The sequence below is a fragment of the Ovis canadensis genome, chromosome 18 (assembly GCF_042477335.2).
Source record: "Ovis canadensis isolate MfBH-ARS-UI-01 breed Bighorn chromosome 18, ARS-UI_OviCan_v2, whole genome shotgun sequence".
Taxonomy (NCBI): domain Eukaryota; kingdom Metazoa; phylum Chordata; class Mammalia; order Artiodactyla; family Bovidae; genus Ovis; species Ovis canadensis.
Window position 1 is genome coordinate 81,685,916 of NC_091262.1, and position 13,458 is coordinate 81,699,373.

Consider the following 13,458-nt stretch of genomic DNA (forward strand, 5'->3'; position numbering starts at 1 on the left):
TGGAATGACACACCTTTATTACACATTGACATCAACGGCAAATATTTCTCCAATTATTCTTGAGAAAAACACTATGAGTTAAAAGCTAAAGAGCTTTGTTTAGAAAAACCTGTATGTACAGGATAAGCTTAGAGCCCCCCCCCCCCAAAAAAAAAACAAACAGATTAAAAACTGGCCAAGTAAAACAAATGACAAAAATACTGGCTAAGCCTTTCAAATATACTAAACCATGTCAAATATCAATGTATTATACCAAGGCAGTTCAGCAAAATAGAGCATTAAATTGTACTTGAGACACATTCATTACACTTATTCTCGTAACTACTTCATTCCAGGCTGATCAGTCCACTTGGAGCAAGAATGGCCTGAAAGCAATGCTGAGGGAAGGTAAAGAAAGCAAACGTGGCCAGCCATTGTTTTTTGCATGAACACGTACGATACAGTTTAATGCAGGCCCAAGGCCAAACACTTTGAGGGGGTAGGTAGGTTTTACTTCTAGTACAGATTCTCTTCACGTAAGATCATAAAACACAATGCAGTGAGCCCAACGTAAACAAATTGCATGCAGCAGCCCATGGTCACACGCCGCGTCCCAGCAAGGGAGGAGAGCTAAACCCAGTGTAGCGAGGGCTCGTTAAGGGAAGAGGGTCACCAGGTGCAAGGAGCTAGAGCAGACTGAAGTCAGGAAACGTCACTCCTTAGCAGTCACTCAAGGCTGATCTGATTATCTCAGGGACCAAAATAATCCACGTGAGAAATCCGAGATGGCTGGACGGCTCAGTATCCTGGACTCACCCCGACGCTCAAAGCTGAGCCGTCTGAGCCGTCTCTGCGAGTCACGGGAAACTGCTGGAGATGAACGGGAGGGGAAGATGGGCTTTTAGGTAACGGTGGACAGGCAAAGGAAGTGCTGCCGGTGAACTTTCAGATCTGAAGTCACCGTGAGCAGGAGGCCTGGTGCAGGATGTGGGTGCGTCTGAAGTGAGGTTACCGCCTTGATCGCCCACTGACATAACTCAAACTGTGCTTGAATTTAACAAGATTTCATTTGGTTGGAATGAGCTACCAATAAGGGGCATTGAGAGCCCACTGGATGTGCAGACGGGAGGTTCATCACCCAAAGACCTCCGACTGCCCTTTGACCCCACTATCCTATGAATCTAGGATATTTCTAGTAGGAAGGACACGTCAAGGCTTTTCATTATTGGGCAGTACTGAGACAAAGTGGAAATTCCTTAGGGCCACACATTTAATCTTTTAGGTATTTAGGGCTATTCCTTTATCCACCTTATTTTTTAGCTGTTTACAAAGTTAACAAATTAATATCTGAAAGAAAACAATGAATTACTTCAGAGTTCAAAAGATGTACTCTGATAGGATTGTTTCGTGAGGATGACTACAGAGCAGTTTGTTGTTATGATGCTGGGGCACCATGTTATCAAGGCACTTCAGAACTTTGGGAAATTCTCTTGTTCACATCAACAGGCAAGTGTAAAACTGGCTCCTCAAAATATACAGAAATATGTATACCCTTTAGTGGAAGAAGACCTTACTGGCCCTTTCAGGCACTAGAGAAACATCCATGTGCCAGGTACACGAGCTAAGGAGCACAGCAGGGGCCAGGAGCTCAACAAGCTGGCAGACCTGGTCCTGCGCGGCTGCTGACGGCTTCTGCTCTTACCTGCGTCAGGAATGTGGAGCAAGGCGGTTCATTTCGAGGAAGCCCATTATGCAATGTGCAGACTTTTTTGCTTATTTTAGCATAACCTGATAATTGGTAACTGATTCCCATTTTTCACTATCTTACTATGGGTGTGGGTGTTTTATCTTTTTTTTAAAAAAGTTCATTAGCTTCACTTAAATGTTCTTACCCTTATTGATTTCTAAGGGAAATTATAAGTTTAGATCTTATAAACGAAAACAACTTGGAAGTATCAGCTGGTGCTTCATCCCTTCTTCGCTGCAGTCTCAAAGGTGTTTTTGCTACTAATTTTCATAATTTTCTTATATTGCTCACAAAAATAAGACTCCCTCCCAAAGGCAGGGTATAGGGGAACATACAGACACTGTATTTTAAACAAAAGCATGTTTATCAAAGAACCAACCATCTAGAAAAAACATATTCCCACCCTATTAAATTGGGTGGGACCACTGGGTTTTATGAATGAAAAAAAATCCTGCTTTATTTAGCATAATAACAAAACATATCATTGTACTGTATTTGTGCTTGGACCTTACTTCTATTTAACCAAAAATTTCCTCCTTCCTCATAATTGTCTTAGTATTTATTATATATTTCTAGATTCTGAAATAGCTGTATTTTAATGCTTGAACCACCATTAAAAATGTTTTAAAAGCTAAAAAAAAAAAAAGGTTTAAAAGCTGCCCCATTTCATTTTCTGATTTTTAAAAAAACCCCAAAAACCACACCACAACATAAGGATAGCGATCCAAATGCAAAAGTTAATGCGCTGTAATATTTCTTTTGCAACATCAAAAGCAGCAGATACTGAATATAATTTGCTTAAATCATTAAATACTGAGATTGATAAACGCATGTATAAATCACATTCAGGCTCAGCGAACTGAAAGCTCTCTGCAGATAAACGGATGTGCGCATAAAGTGCAGAACCAGAGTCAGGAGCCGCGGGCTCTCTCTGGCTGTTCAGTACTCCCACTCGTCCGACTTCAGGTCCAGGTAGCTGAGGATGTTCTGCGCCAGCTTCACGGCCTGTTTCCGGGCGGCCTTACACTTCTCCTCACCCTGCGGGTCCACCGCATCCAGGGTGAGTAGCTGCTTGGTGAGCAGCTCTTCCAGGCGGATGTAGTTCTTGTCGGTTCGATTGCCGTCGAAGGAGAGCACTTCGCCCTGGATCTCCGACAGGTTTCCCAGTACGTCCCAGACCGCCTTGTGTGAGGGGTGCTCCTCACAAGCCAACAGCTTTCTTTTTTCCAGGGCTTCCTTCAAGTCAATGTAAGTGATGAGGGTCTGCACTTCAATCACTGCTCTTCTCCGGGCTTCCCGGATGCAGGGGTTTTTTTCAAGACTCACCTCATCCAACTGTCCGATCAGACCCTGTAGTTCTGTTTTGGCGCTCAGGTACAATTCAGGAGGATTCTGTGCTTGGAGAAGTTCAGTTTTGATTTCTCTCATTCTCTTGAGGACCTTTTCTATTTTCAGAATGGAATGGTTCTGTCCTAGGTCAAATGCGTACGTGGTGTCTGCTTCCTCTTCTAAGTCCAAGTATCTCAGTAACTGGTTGATATCTTCCACGACCTCCTTCCGATAGTTTCTGATCTCTGTGCGGCCGCACACATCGAGAGCATCCAGGTCAGCCATCAGCCCCGAGAGCACACAAGATAAGTGCCTGCACGTCTCCTTGTTGTTCACGCCCATCAGAAGGGCAATCAGTGTGCCTCTAGTCTTGTTCACTTCACACATCACAGAGTTGATCTTGGCCACAGAGGGGTGCGCGTCCTCAGAGAGCGGCAGGGAAGGCTGCCTCTTCGTGCAGTTCTCGATAATCTCCTGCACGGCACATATTTTGGTTAAGGTGTGATACCGTGCTTTCCGCAGGGAGACCTTACCTCCGGTCTTGACATGTGTCAGCCTCAAAATGACATCCTGGATGCCTTCCTCAAACTCATCAGTTACACAGTTGCCTCCACTATAAAACGGCACAACCTTCTCTTTCACCAGGGCCTGTGCTTCTTCAAAAATGTTCTGTATTTCGAGCCGGTGTGGGTGGTTCGCATTCTGCTCCAACTCTTTGAGAAGACGCTCTGTCTCTTGTGCCGCCCTCTTCCTGGCTTGCTGAATATCTCCTTTTCCTTCAGTATCTACAGAGTCTATTTCGAAAAGCTGTTTGGTGAGAATCCTCTCCAGTTTCTTGTAATTCTTGTCATCTGACAGACCACTGAAACCAAGTACTTGCTGTTCTATGCTTTTCACCTCCTTTTGAATTTCCTGAAGCCTGCTAATAGAAGGGTGTTGGTTTCCCATCTCCATACTTTTGTTGTGTTCAGTTTCACAAGCACTAAAAGATGACAAAAATAACTTGTTACACCACAAAGCCTGAAGAATGGTACTTGTGTATTAGTACCTCATTCTAAAAAGATATGCTTACGAAAGGGCCTGTTGTCACTGCAAGCCAAAGACCACACTTCAGGACAGAAAACAGAGTCTATCAACCCCTCTCCCGCAAGCAACCTCCATATGGCAGTGACTGAGACTGGGTCATTGCAGTGTGGAAGGGAAGCTGGAGTGCTGGGCCTGGGAACCTCAGTTTTCCTCAGTTGTAAAAGAGAGCAGCATGTGCCTACGTAAGTATGGCATGAGGTTGAGCTGTCAGCTTGGAAAAAGCACCAGCACCTTAGGTCTTCACAGTGGAAGCTGCTTCTTGGCAAGAGAAGGGCACCTTTGTGGAAAGTAAACCAGTAGCTCTTATAACCTTCCGGGCCTTTGGGGGGCATCTAAGTACTCCCACCCGGCCTGCTGCTGCTGCTGCTGCTAAGTCGCTTCAGTCGTGTCCGACTCTGTGCGACCCCAGAGAGGGCAGCCCACCAGGCTCCCCCGTCCCTGGGATTCTCCAGGCAAGAACACTGGAGTGGGCTGCCATCTCCTCCTCCACCCACCCGGCCTAGCTTCCCGTAAAAGGAACTGAGCCACTGAAGCAAACAATGGGGTTCGCGGGCACTCGCGGAAGTCCCCGTTTCTACGTGCCTCTCCACCCGTTAGACACTTCCAGAAAGACGCCCTGTTTCTCGCCACACCCTTTGTGTACCTCATAAACTTCCCTGCAGAGGCTTGAATTCCACAGGGAAGGCGCCTGGCATTATGATAAAGGCACTAGCTTGGGCTTTGGAGGCCTGGTACCCCCTAGGCCCTGTTATGCTCCCCCCTCCAAAACACACCGCAAGACAATGCGACAACGATGACTAACTCATTCATCAGCCTCCCATTAAGGCTCGAGTGGCTTAATGCATTCCCCCCGCCCCACCCCCCGCCCACGTTCTTGGGTTTCTTTCAAACGCTCACGGGCGGGGGATGGATGCTCAATCGAAACTAATCCCCTGCCGGTGTCCGAGCCAAGAACGCGCCTCCGGAGAGGCCCGGAGCGGCGGGCTGCCTCGGTTCTTTCCTCCCCCCTCGCCCTGCCCTCCCGGCACTTTACCCAGACGCGGTCTAAGCGGGCTTGGTCTTGGCGTCCCGCGGGTGAAGTGGCCAGGTGGTAGGTCAGCCCTTTACGGGGTGCGGCACCGGCGCCGGGCCCCAAGCTGCATCCCTCTCAGCCCTCCCGGCTAGGTCTGGTCGGGGCAGCCGGTGAAGGGGCCGGCGGTGGCGGCGGCAGCTACTGGCCGCGGCGGCCGCTCCGGGCGTCTCGCCCGGACCCCACGACGCACCCGCCGGCCTGACCTCACAATGGCCTGCGGGGGAGGGGGCGGGCGCGCTCGGCCGGGCCGGGCGAGCCGACGGGGAGGGAGGGGACTCGGGCCCGGCCGGCTCCGGACCCGGGAGACGGGGATCGTCCGGGACCGCCCGCGCGGAGGGAGAGGGTCGCGCCGCGGCCGCCCGCGCTCACCTGTGCCGCCCGCGCCATGGCGCGCCTCGCCGCCGACGCCCTGCGACTCCGCAGCTCCCGCCGTCGCCCCGGGCCCGGCCGAACACCCGCCCCCCCTGCCTCGGGAAAAACGTCCTCCGGCGTCCGCGCCGCACTTCTCCCCTGGCCGAGCCCGCCGCTGGCCGCCCGGCGCAGAAGCCGCCGAGAATGGCAGCTCCCGAAGAGCCGCTGCCCTGACGCGCCGTCAGTCCAACCCCTCAGCCTGTCAGACGCCGGGCGAGCGCACGGTCGGCCGCGCCGTGCCCTCCCGCGGACTTTGCGACGGTGCCGTAAGGTAGCGCCTCGCGACGTCGCGACTCTGCCGTGCGGCGCGGGAGTCCGCGGAGGGCAGCTATGGCGGCCCGGCGGCCGGCGAGGAGGCTCGTCGTCACGGCTCTCTGCCGCGCCTTCTCGGGCCGCGGCTGTCAGCTCGCCCCCGAGCGCGGCGCCGAGCGCAGGGATGCGGCGCCGAGCCGGGTGAGTGAGGTCCCTGGAGAGGCCGGGCCGCGCCCCCCAGGGACACCTGTGGTGGCGTCCCCCGCGTCGGCGGAGCTCCCCAGGAGCGGGGTCCCTGAGCCGGCGCGGGCCGGGCCCCCGGCGCTCCGCCGCGCGGACACAGGCGGCGGGGAGAGTGGGGCAGTCCCGAGCCTCCGAGGCTCCTGCGTCGCCGCCACCCCAGGGCTCTTGACAAGTAGGGGCAGAGTCCGCGAGCAAGTTGATTTGTGCCGAATTTCTCGTCGAGGATAGTTAGTCTTTATGGTTAAAGAGCTCTTGATATGCACAGAATGTGTGCGCGCGCCAGCGCGTTTGGCTGCATGTAGACTATTAGTGCTTTTCTTCAAGTGGTGGCAGACTTTACTATCGCATTTCGTAGGCTCATTCAACACGTTGAACAGTTCTAGTTTGGAAACGATGTGTGCATACATCCCTGTTCCTGACCAGAGGTCCCCAAAGATGAAGACCTGCAGCGGCAAGGAGTGGCAAGCAGTTTTTAGAAGTTGCCCCGCTCTGGGGAAGGATGTTTTAGTTTGAGGGAGCCCTAGACCTTCATTCCAGCTGTCATATGAAAATATGGGCTAACGGCTTGGAATGGGCTGCAGATAGAAAGTTTAAGCCAAGTTAAATCTAAATACTAACACTTCGTTTGCCAACAGGCTAAGGAGGGAGGCTGGAAAGCATCCTTTAAACCATCCTTAAAGAAGGACTAAAAAGAGCCTGTTAATTCCAAAGCATGCCTGCCTGTTAGCAGGGCAGCTGGTCACTGGGATCCCAAGCCTCTGGTTCAGTTCCCTGATTGAGTGGCCACAGCCCTTGACTTCTATTCCTAGAACATAAAATGCACCCAGCATCCCACTCTTTGGACAGAAAGATACTCAACAGGCATCTGAAAACGCTCCGGAAGGGCAGACAGCTGCCCGCAGGACGGGGCCTTAGCCCAGCTTAGTTTGTGAGCAAGCGCTGGAAAACAGAAGAGCGCCCAAACAGGTTTCTCCATTGACCCCCAACCTTTTGTTGAAGTGAGTCTTACCGTGGGTCTGCTCCTTGAGACGAGCTCCGTCTTGGGTTTTGCCGGCCGGGTGACAAGCCGGTGCACACCTGTGAGACTGCCTCCACCTGTGAAGGCGATGATGCTGAAAGGGAAGCAGCTGACCTATGCGTCACGCCTTCCCAGTTCTAGCCTTATGACTTGTGTTTTTCTTGGGCTGTGTTCCCCATTATGCGAGGTATTGGCTGGGACATTAAAGAACAGTTCTTTCCTCAGGGAAATGTGTAATTCCTGTGTGTTTGGCCTCATCTTTCTATGCTTCCTGAGCACACGGCTAGTTCTCTAGGTAACTCAGTTCCTGCAGGCCAGAGAGACTGTTGATTTTAAATATGAGGTCTTCTTAGAAGTCACAGGCTGTAAATCTTTTTTTTTTTTAATCTAAAGAGATATATTTTAATCCTGTATTTCTACTTCATTCTGTGTATTTTTTAATTAATTCTTTGTTCTTCACTTGAGTCAGGGAGGTCTGCTTTTAGGATCTACAAGATTTATTTACCTCTCATCTCTAGCTACCAATTTGTTTGTTTGTTAATTAATTGATTAATTTATTTGACTGCATCAGGTCCTAGTGGCTTAGTTGCTCCATGGCATGTGGGGTTTTAGTTCCCTGACCAGGGATTGAACCTGTGTTCCCTACATTGCAAGGTGGATTCTTAGTCACTGGACCACCAGGGAAGTCCCTGGATTTTTTTGTTTTGTTTTTAAATTTTGTTTATTTATTGTCTGTGCGGGTCTTGTTACAGTGTAGGCTTTTCTCTAGTTGCAGCAAGTGGGGGATACTCTCTAGGTGACGGGGCTTCTCATTCCTGAGGCTTCTCTTGTTGCGGAGCGTGGCTTCCAGAGCACAGGCTCAGTGGTTGTGGCCCACGGGCTTACTTGTTCCACGGCACGTGGGATCGTCCCACAGCAGGGATGGAACCCATGTTGCCTGCATTGGCAGGATTCTTTGGCACTGAGCCACCAGGAAAGCCCCAGACTACCAGCTTTTTAAAAAATTATCATTATTATTATTTTTTGGCTGCACAGCACATCTTGTGAGATATCCGTTACCTGGACAGGGATTAAACCTGGGCCCTCAGTAGTGAAAATGTAGAGTCTTAACCATTGGGCTGCCAGGGAATTCTCTGACTACCAGTTTTCGTAGAGAAACAGTAGAGAACTCAGCGTTAAGCACCACTTTTCCTTCCAAATCCAACTTGAGCTCAGCTGTCAGATCACATGCTCTCCAGCTGTGTCATACCTGCTTATTCTTGGTCTTTGTTGTTTCTATCATTGTTTTACACCTTTGCCTGCATGTTTGGAATCATCTGGAAGGGTAAAAAGTACTGGGACCCTCCCCCGGAGAGTCTCATGTGGTTGGTCTGGGCGTCAGGATATTTACTTATATTCTCCATTTGTCTAGTTGTTTTTCCCCCAGTTTTGTTAAGATAAATCATCAGGATTCTTTTTTAAATTTTAATTTATTTTTTAATTGGAGGAAAATTGCTTTACAGTGTTTTGTTGGTTTCTGCCATACAACAACGTGAACCAGCCGTGGAAGTGAAGTCGCTCAGTCATGTCCGACTCTTCGCGACCCCATGGACTGTAGCCTACCAGGCTCCTCCATCCGTGGGAACCAGCCATAATTATTCATATATTCCCTCCCTCCCCTCCCTCCCCTCTCTGTTTCCCACCCCTCTAGATTATCATAGAGCGCCAGGCTGGGCTCCCTTAAAACATCAGGATTCTTGGGTTCAAGTCTAATAAGTTCACAAGTTAAGAGAACCACGGCTACATGTTATATGTATCAATATTTGCTTATAGTCTGAATTTCATTGACATTTATACTTATAGTTAACATTTCTCAAGCATTTGCATGCACTGTTCTGAAAGCTTTGCATATTTTAATTAAACGTCACAATTGTGTTCAGTAGGTGCTTTGATCATCCCTATTTACAGATGAGATTGGATAATTCAGTTCAGTTTAGTTGTTCAGTTGTGTCTGACTCTTTGCGACCCCATGGACTGCAGCACTCCAGGCCTCCCTGTCCATCACCAACTCCCGGAGTTTACTCAAACTCATGCCCATCAAGTCAGTGATGCCATCCAACCATCTCATCCTCTGTCTTCCCCTTCTCCTGCCTTCAATCTTTCCCAGCATCAGGGTCTTTTCAAATGAGTCAGTTCTTCACATCAGGTGGCCAAAGTATTGGAGTTTCAGCTTCAGCATGAAATTCATGTTCCAATGAATATTTAGGACTGATTTCTTTTAGGTTGGACTGGTTGGATCTCCTTGCAATCCAAGAGACTCTTAAGAGTCTTCTCCAACACCAAAGTTCAAAAGCATCAATTCTTCGGCGCTCAGCTTGCTTTATAGTCCAACTCTCACATTCATACATGACTACTGGAAAAACCATGGCTTTGACTAGATGGACCTTTGTTGGCAAAGTAATGTCTCTGCTTTTTAATATGCTGTCTAGGTTGGTCACAGCTTTTCTTCCAAGGAGCAAGCATCTTTTAATTTCATGGGTGCAGTCACCATCTGCAGTGATTTTGGAGCCCAAAAATAAAGTCTGTCACTGTTTCCACTGTTTCCCTATCTATTTGCCATGAAGTGATGGGACCAGATGCCATGATGTTAGTTTTCTGAATGTTGAGTTTTAAGCCAACCTTTTCACTCTCCTCTTTCACTTTCATCAAGAGGCTCTTTAGTTCTTCACTTTCTGCCATAAGGGTGGTGTCATCTGCATGTCTGAGGTTATTGATATTTCTCCCAGCAATCTTGATTCCAGCTTGTGCTTCACCCAGCCCAGCCTTTCTCATGATGTCCTCGGCATATAAGTTAAATATTGAGTAATTACTTTTCAGTAATTACTTACTTTTACAGTAAGATTGAATAATTTTTTCAAGATCATAATGCTTACACATAGGAATACGTATGTTTTAGTTCCTTTATTTAAAGGCAGATGAATTAAAATATTTCTTTTAGTAGTTTTTAGAAGAACAAGAGCAAAGGAACAGGCCCCCAGCAGAGAGGTAATGTGCACCACCGACAGAGAATGGGGACTTCTGGTGTCGCGTCTTGTGTCCCGTTTTCATCAAGGAGACTGAACTCCAGGACTTCCCTGGTCGTCCAGTGGTTAAGAATCTGCCTGCCAGTTCAGAGGACGTGGCTTCCATCCCTGGTTCAGGAGGACCCCAGATGGCGTGGGGCAGCAAAGCCCATGCCCCACAACTGCTGAGCCCGTGCCCAGAGCCCGTGCTCCGAGACTGGAGAATGGCCTCCTCTTGCTGCGGCTGGAGAAAGCCCGTGTGTGGCAGTGAAGACCCAGGGCAGCCAAAACCAAAGCAGAAGGGGCGCCAGGCTTCCCAAGGTTAGATCTGGAGCGAACTCCATGGGAAGAAGGTGAAACTCGGGACGCATGGGGAGCTGGTGAGAAAGCAGGCCATCGACTGTTAAGGTTAACGTGGCTATCTCTAGTACTTAAAAGACTTTCAGTAAATAGTTGGAAAACAAGGCTGAGGTGGGAGGACTTTGAAGACCACGTAGTTTCACTCTCTCACCATGAAGGTGAGGAGACTGGGACCTGGAGAGGCAAAGGGACTTGCCTGGCATCCCAGAGTCAGGACTGAAGCCAGGGCTGGCCCACTCTTACTTCAGGGTCTGACGCTCCCAGATGCTTTTTCCTCACCTGTGGAGATGGTCACGTGAGTTCCCTTGTTCTGTTAATGCAGAAAATTATGTTGGTTTGTTGGGTGTCCCTTTTTTTTGTTACCAACGGGAAATTTAAAATGTGCGAAGGTAGAAGAATGTGGGTCTTCGCTGGTGGCTCAGCGGTAAAGAATCTGCCTGCGGTGCAGGAGACCCGGTTCTGATCCCTGGGTGGAGAGGATCCCCTGGTGGAGGGCGTGGCAACCCACTCTAGTATTCTGGCCTGGAGAAGCCCACGGACAGAGGAGTCTGGCAGATGGCAGTCCATAGGGTCGCACAGAGTCGGACACGACTGAAGCGATTCAGCAGCAGCAGCAGCAGAATATGAAGAATTGCTCTGTGTCCAGTACCTTGCTTCTGCAGCTACCCCGTCATGGCTGTTTATTTCATCCTTACCCCCATCCAGTCCCCACTTCCAGATAATTTTGTGGCAAATAGCAGACATCATATTTCATTTGTAAGTACTTCAGTATGTATCGTTAAAAGATACAGATATATTTATATGAAACTTAATACCATTGTCACCTGAAATATTACAATAGTTCCTTAATCCCAGCAAATTTTGAATGTTCAGATTTCTTTGTCTTAGAAATATCAGAAATGTTTCCTTTTATAGTTTGCTTGTGTCAGGATCCACAGTAGGTCTACACACTACGATTGAGTAATATCCTTTTAGCTGTCTTTTAATCTGTAGGGTTTGCCTCTGTGCCTTTCCGATAACATTTTTTTAAAAAATTATTTATTTGGCTGCTCCAGGTCCTAGCTGCAGCATGCGAACTCTTAGTCGAGGCATGTGGGATGTAGTTCCCTGACCAGGGATTGAACCCCGGGTCCCCTGCGTTGGGAGCTCAGAGTCTTAGCCACTGGACCACCAAGGAGCCCTCCTTTTCCTTTTTTCAAGCAGTTTATCCAGGGGGCTCAGGGGAGTGTGTCCTTTGGATTTTGCCGACTGCCTTCCCAAGGTGTAATGTAACTGTGTGTCTGTTGTAAAGAGACGGCTGTGTTCTAGAGCCCTGACTTCGTGCAGGTTTGACTTTTTTATTTTCAGAAGGCTACTTCATCGGTGACTGATTTTCTGATGTTAGACCAACCTTGTGCCCCCAGCGTAAACCCAGCTTTGGTTGCGATACGCTGGCCCTTCTGTGCTGAATTTGGAGTGCTGATCTGTCTAGCATCCGTCTACAGTGGAAGGCTCCAACCCTCCAAAAGGTTTTCAGTCCCCACCCCAGAGGAGTTAGGACTCTAGGCCAGGAAACACAAGGAAGCACACTGAATCTTGCCAATGTTTGTTCCTTTCTCTATTGCCCGTCGATGTCCCCATGGCTGGCTGTGAAATGCTGACTCCGAGAAGCTTTGTGTTGTGTGCAGGCACTTCTGGGAAGGAGGGCGCCCTGCTCCAAGTCCTGGCTTCTAGAAGGCGAGGCCCGGGGTAGGAGTGTGCCGGCCAAGCTCAGGAGCCTGCTGTGATGCAGAGGGGTGGAGAGCCAGGCTGTGCCCGCAGAGCTGGACCAGAAGACGCCGGCGTGGGGCTGCCGGGCTTGGCAGTTTACAACTGGAGAAAAAGCTGGAAGGTTTGCCTCCACCCCACCCCCAGTCACGAGAGCGCAGTGCGCCCAGGCGGAGCAGGCGGGTCTGACGGCTCGCGCGCGCCTTCCCACGCACAGCCCAGCCTCAGGAAGCTGGGCCTCGTGTGCTTTTGCTGTGAGAACTGTAAATTATGGTAATTAGTCAAACCTCAAAGGGATTCTTTTCCTCCCCGAAGCTGCTCGTCTCCTCCCTTTTAAATAGCAGTTTTGGGGGAACAAAGACAGAATGGATGTTTATAGGGGAGAGCAGGGGAACTGCTCCCACCAAAACTGAAGATGCGGCCTCTCCAGTCATAGTGGAGCCTGGGAATGACTGCAGGAGCCGGTCCACAGGGTTCCCAGGTGAACCGTGGGGCAGTGTGTCAGCCGCAACTCAGGGATGCCTGGGGACGGCCACCGACACGCCTGCGCCTCTTTGACCTGCTTCGTCACCTGTGGGCAGCTTGGGGTGGTTTCTTGAACATGTCTTCATAGGAAACCTGTCGGGACAAGTGGGGTACGGTTCTGCAAGGTAACCGTGAACCGTTAGGGTGGAACCTCTGCCCCGCACCGCCCCCCACCTGCCTGCTCCTCCCAGGCCTGCTCTGCAGCCTCCCCGGCCTGCTTGAAGGGGAAGGGAGCCCCCAGCCTGCGGGGGGAGTTCACTGCGCAGGGCCCAGGCCTGTCTCTGCCTCCGCTCACTGGGCGCCTTTGTGTGAATCGCCCTTCGTTTCTGAGAACACCTGAGTATCACAGATGCAAAAGCTGTGTGGGAAAAGTCCAGAAATACTTGCATAAAAGTAGTTTGTTTTTTTTTAAAGGGCTTTTTAAAAAGGAGAATGTGGTAACCATATATTGTTCTTAGAATAACGAACCGTTAAAGATCTGCGTTGCAGTCCCGCCTTTGCTAAAAAGGATTCTTAAGGCAGTCTGGTATCGAGTCGGCGTGTTTCGCCCCTGCTGGTGAGGAACCTAGTCTCGGTCTGAGGGGCAGATGCGGATGCCTTTCTGCCTGTCGGGGGCCCTGCTCCTTCCACACACGAACAATGAGTTCAG

At 49.9% G+C, this 13,458-nt stretch overlaps 2 protein-coding genes across 5 annotated transcripts in view; one reads left to right on the top strand and one right to left on the bottom strand.

The window, feature by feature from the left end:
- On the bottom strand, positions 1-7,216 carry BAG5 (BAG cochaperone 5). 3 transcript variants are annotated; one of them, XM_069559893.1, is made up of 2 exons: positions 7,129-7,216; positions 1-4,037 (listed from the first exon to the last, which is right to left on the bottom strand). In XM_069559893.1, exon 2 carries the CDS (start codon positions 4,007-4,009, stop codon positions 2,666-2,668), a length of 1,344 nt encoding a protein of 447 aa, XP_069415994.1. In that variant the 5' UTR covers positions 4,010-4,037; positions 7,129-7,216; the 3' UTR covers positions 1-2,665. The 3 variants fall into 3 exon arrangements, with proteins under 3 accessions (XP_069415994.1, XP_069415992.1, XP_069415993.1); XM_069559891.1 differs by lacking the exon at positions 7,129-7,216 and adding an exon at positions 5,583-6,562; XM_069559892.1 differs by lacking the exon at positions 7,129-7,216 and adding an exon at positions 5,175-5,868.
- Positions 5,867-13,458, top strand: part of COA8 (cytochrome c oxidase assembly factor 8) — a 24,768-nt gene continuing 17,176 nt past the window's right edge. The window contains exon 1 of one of the 2 annotated variants that reach the window (XM_069559894.1): positions 5,867-6,077. In XM_069559894.1, the coding sequence (XP_069415995.1) occupies positions 5,955-6,077 (123 nt within the window). In that variant the 5' untranslated portion in view covers positions 5,867-5,954. The remainder of the gene's footprint in view (positions 6,078-13,458) is intronic. The other variant, XR_011250400.1, reaches the window with a different exon arrangement.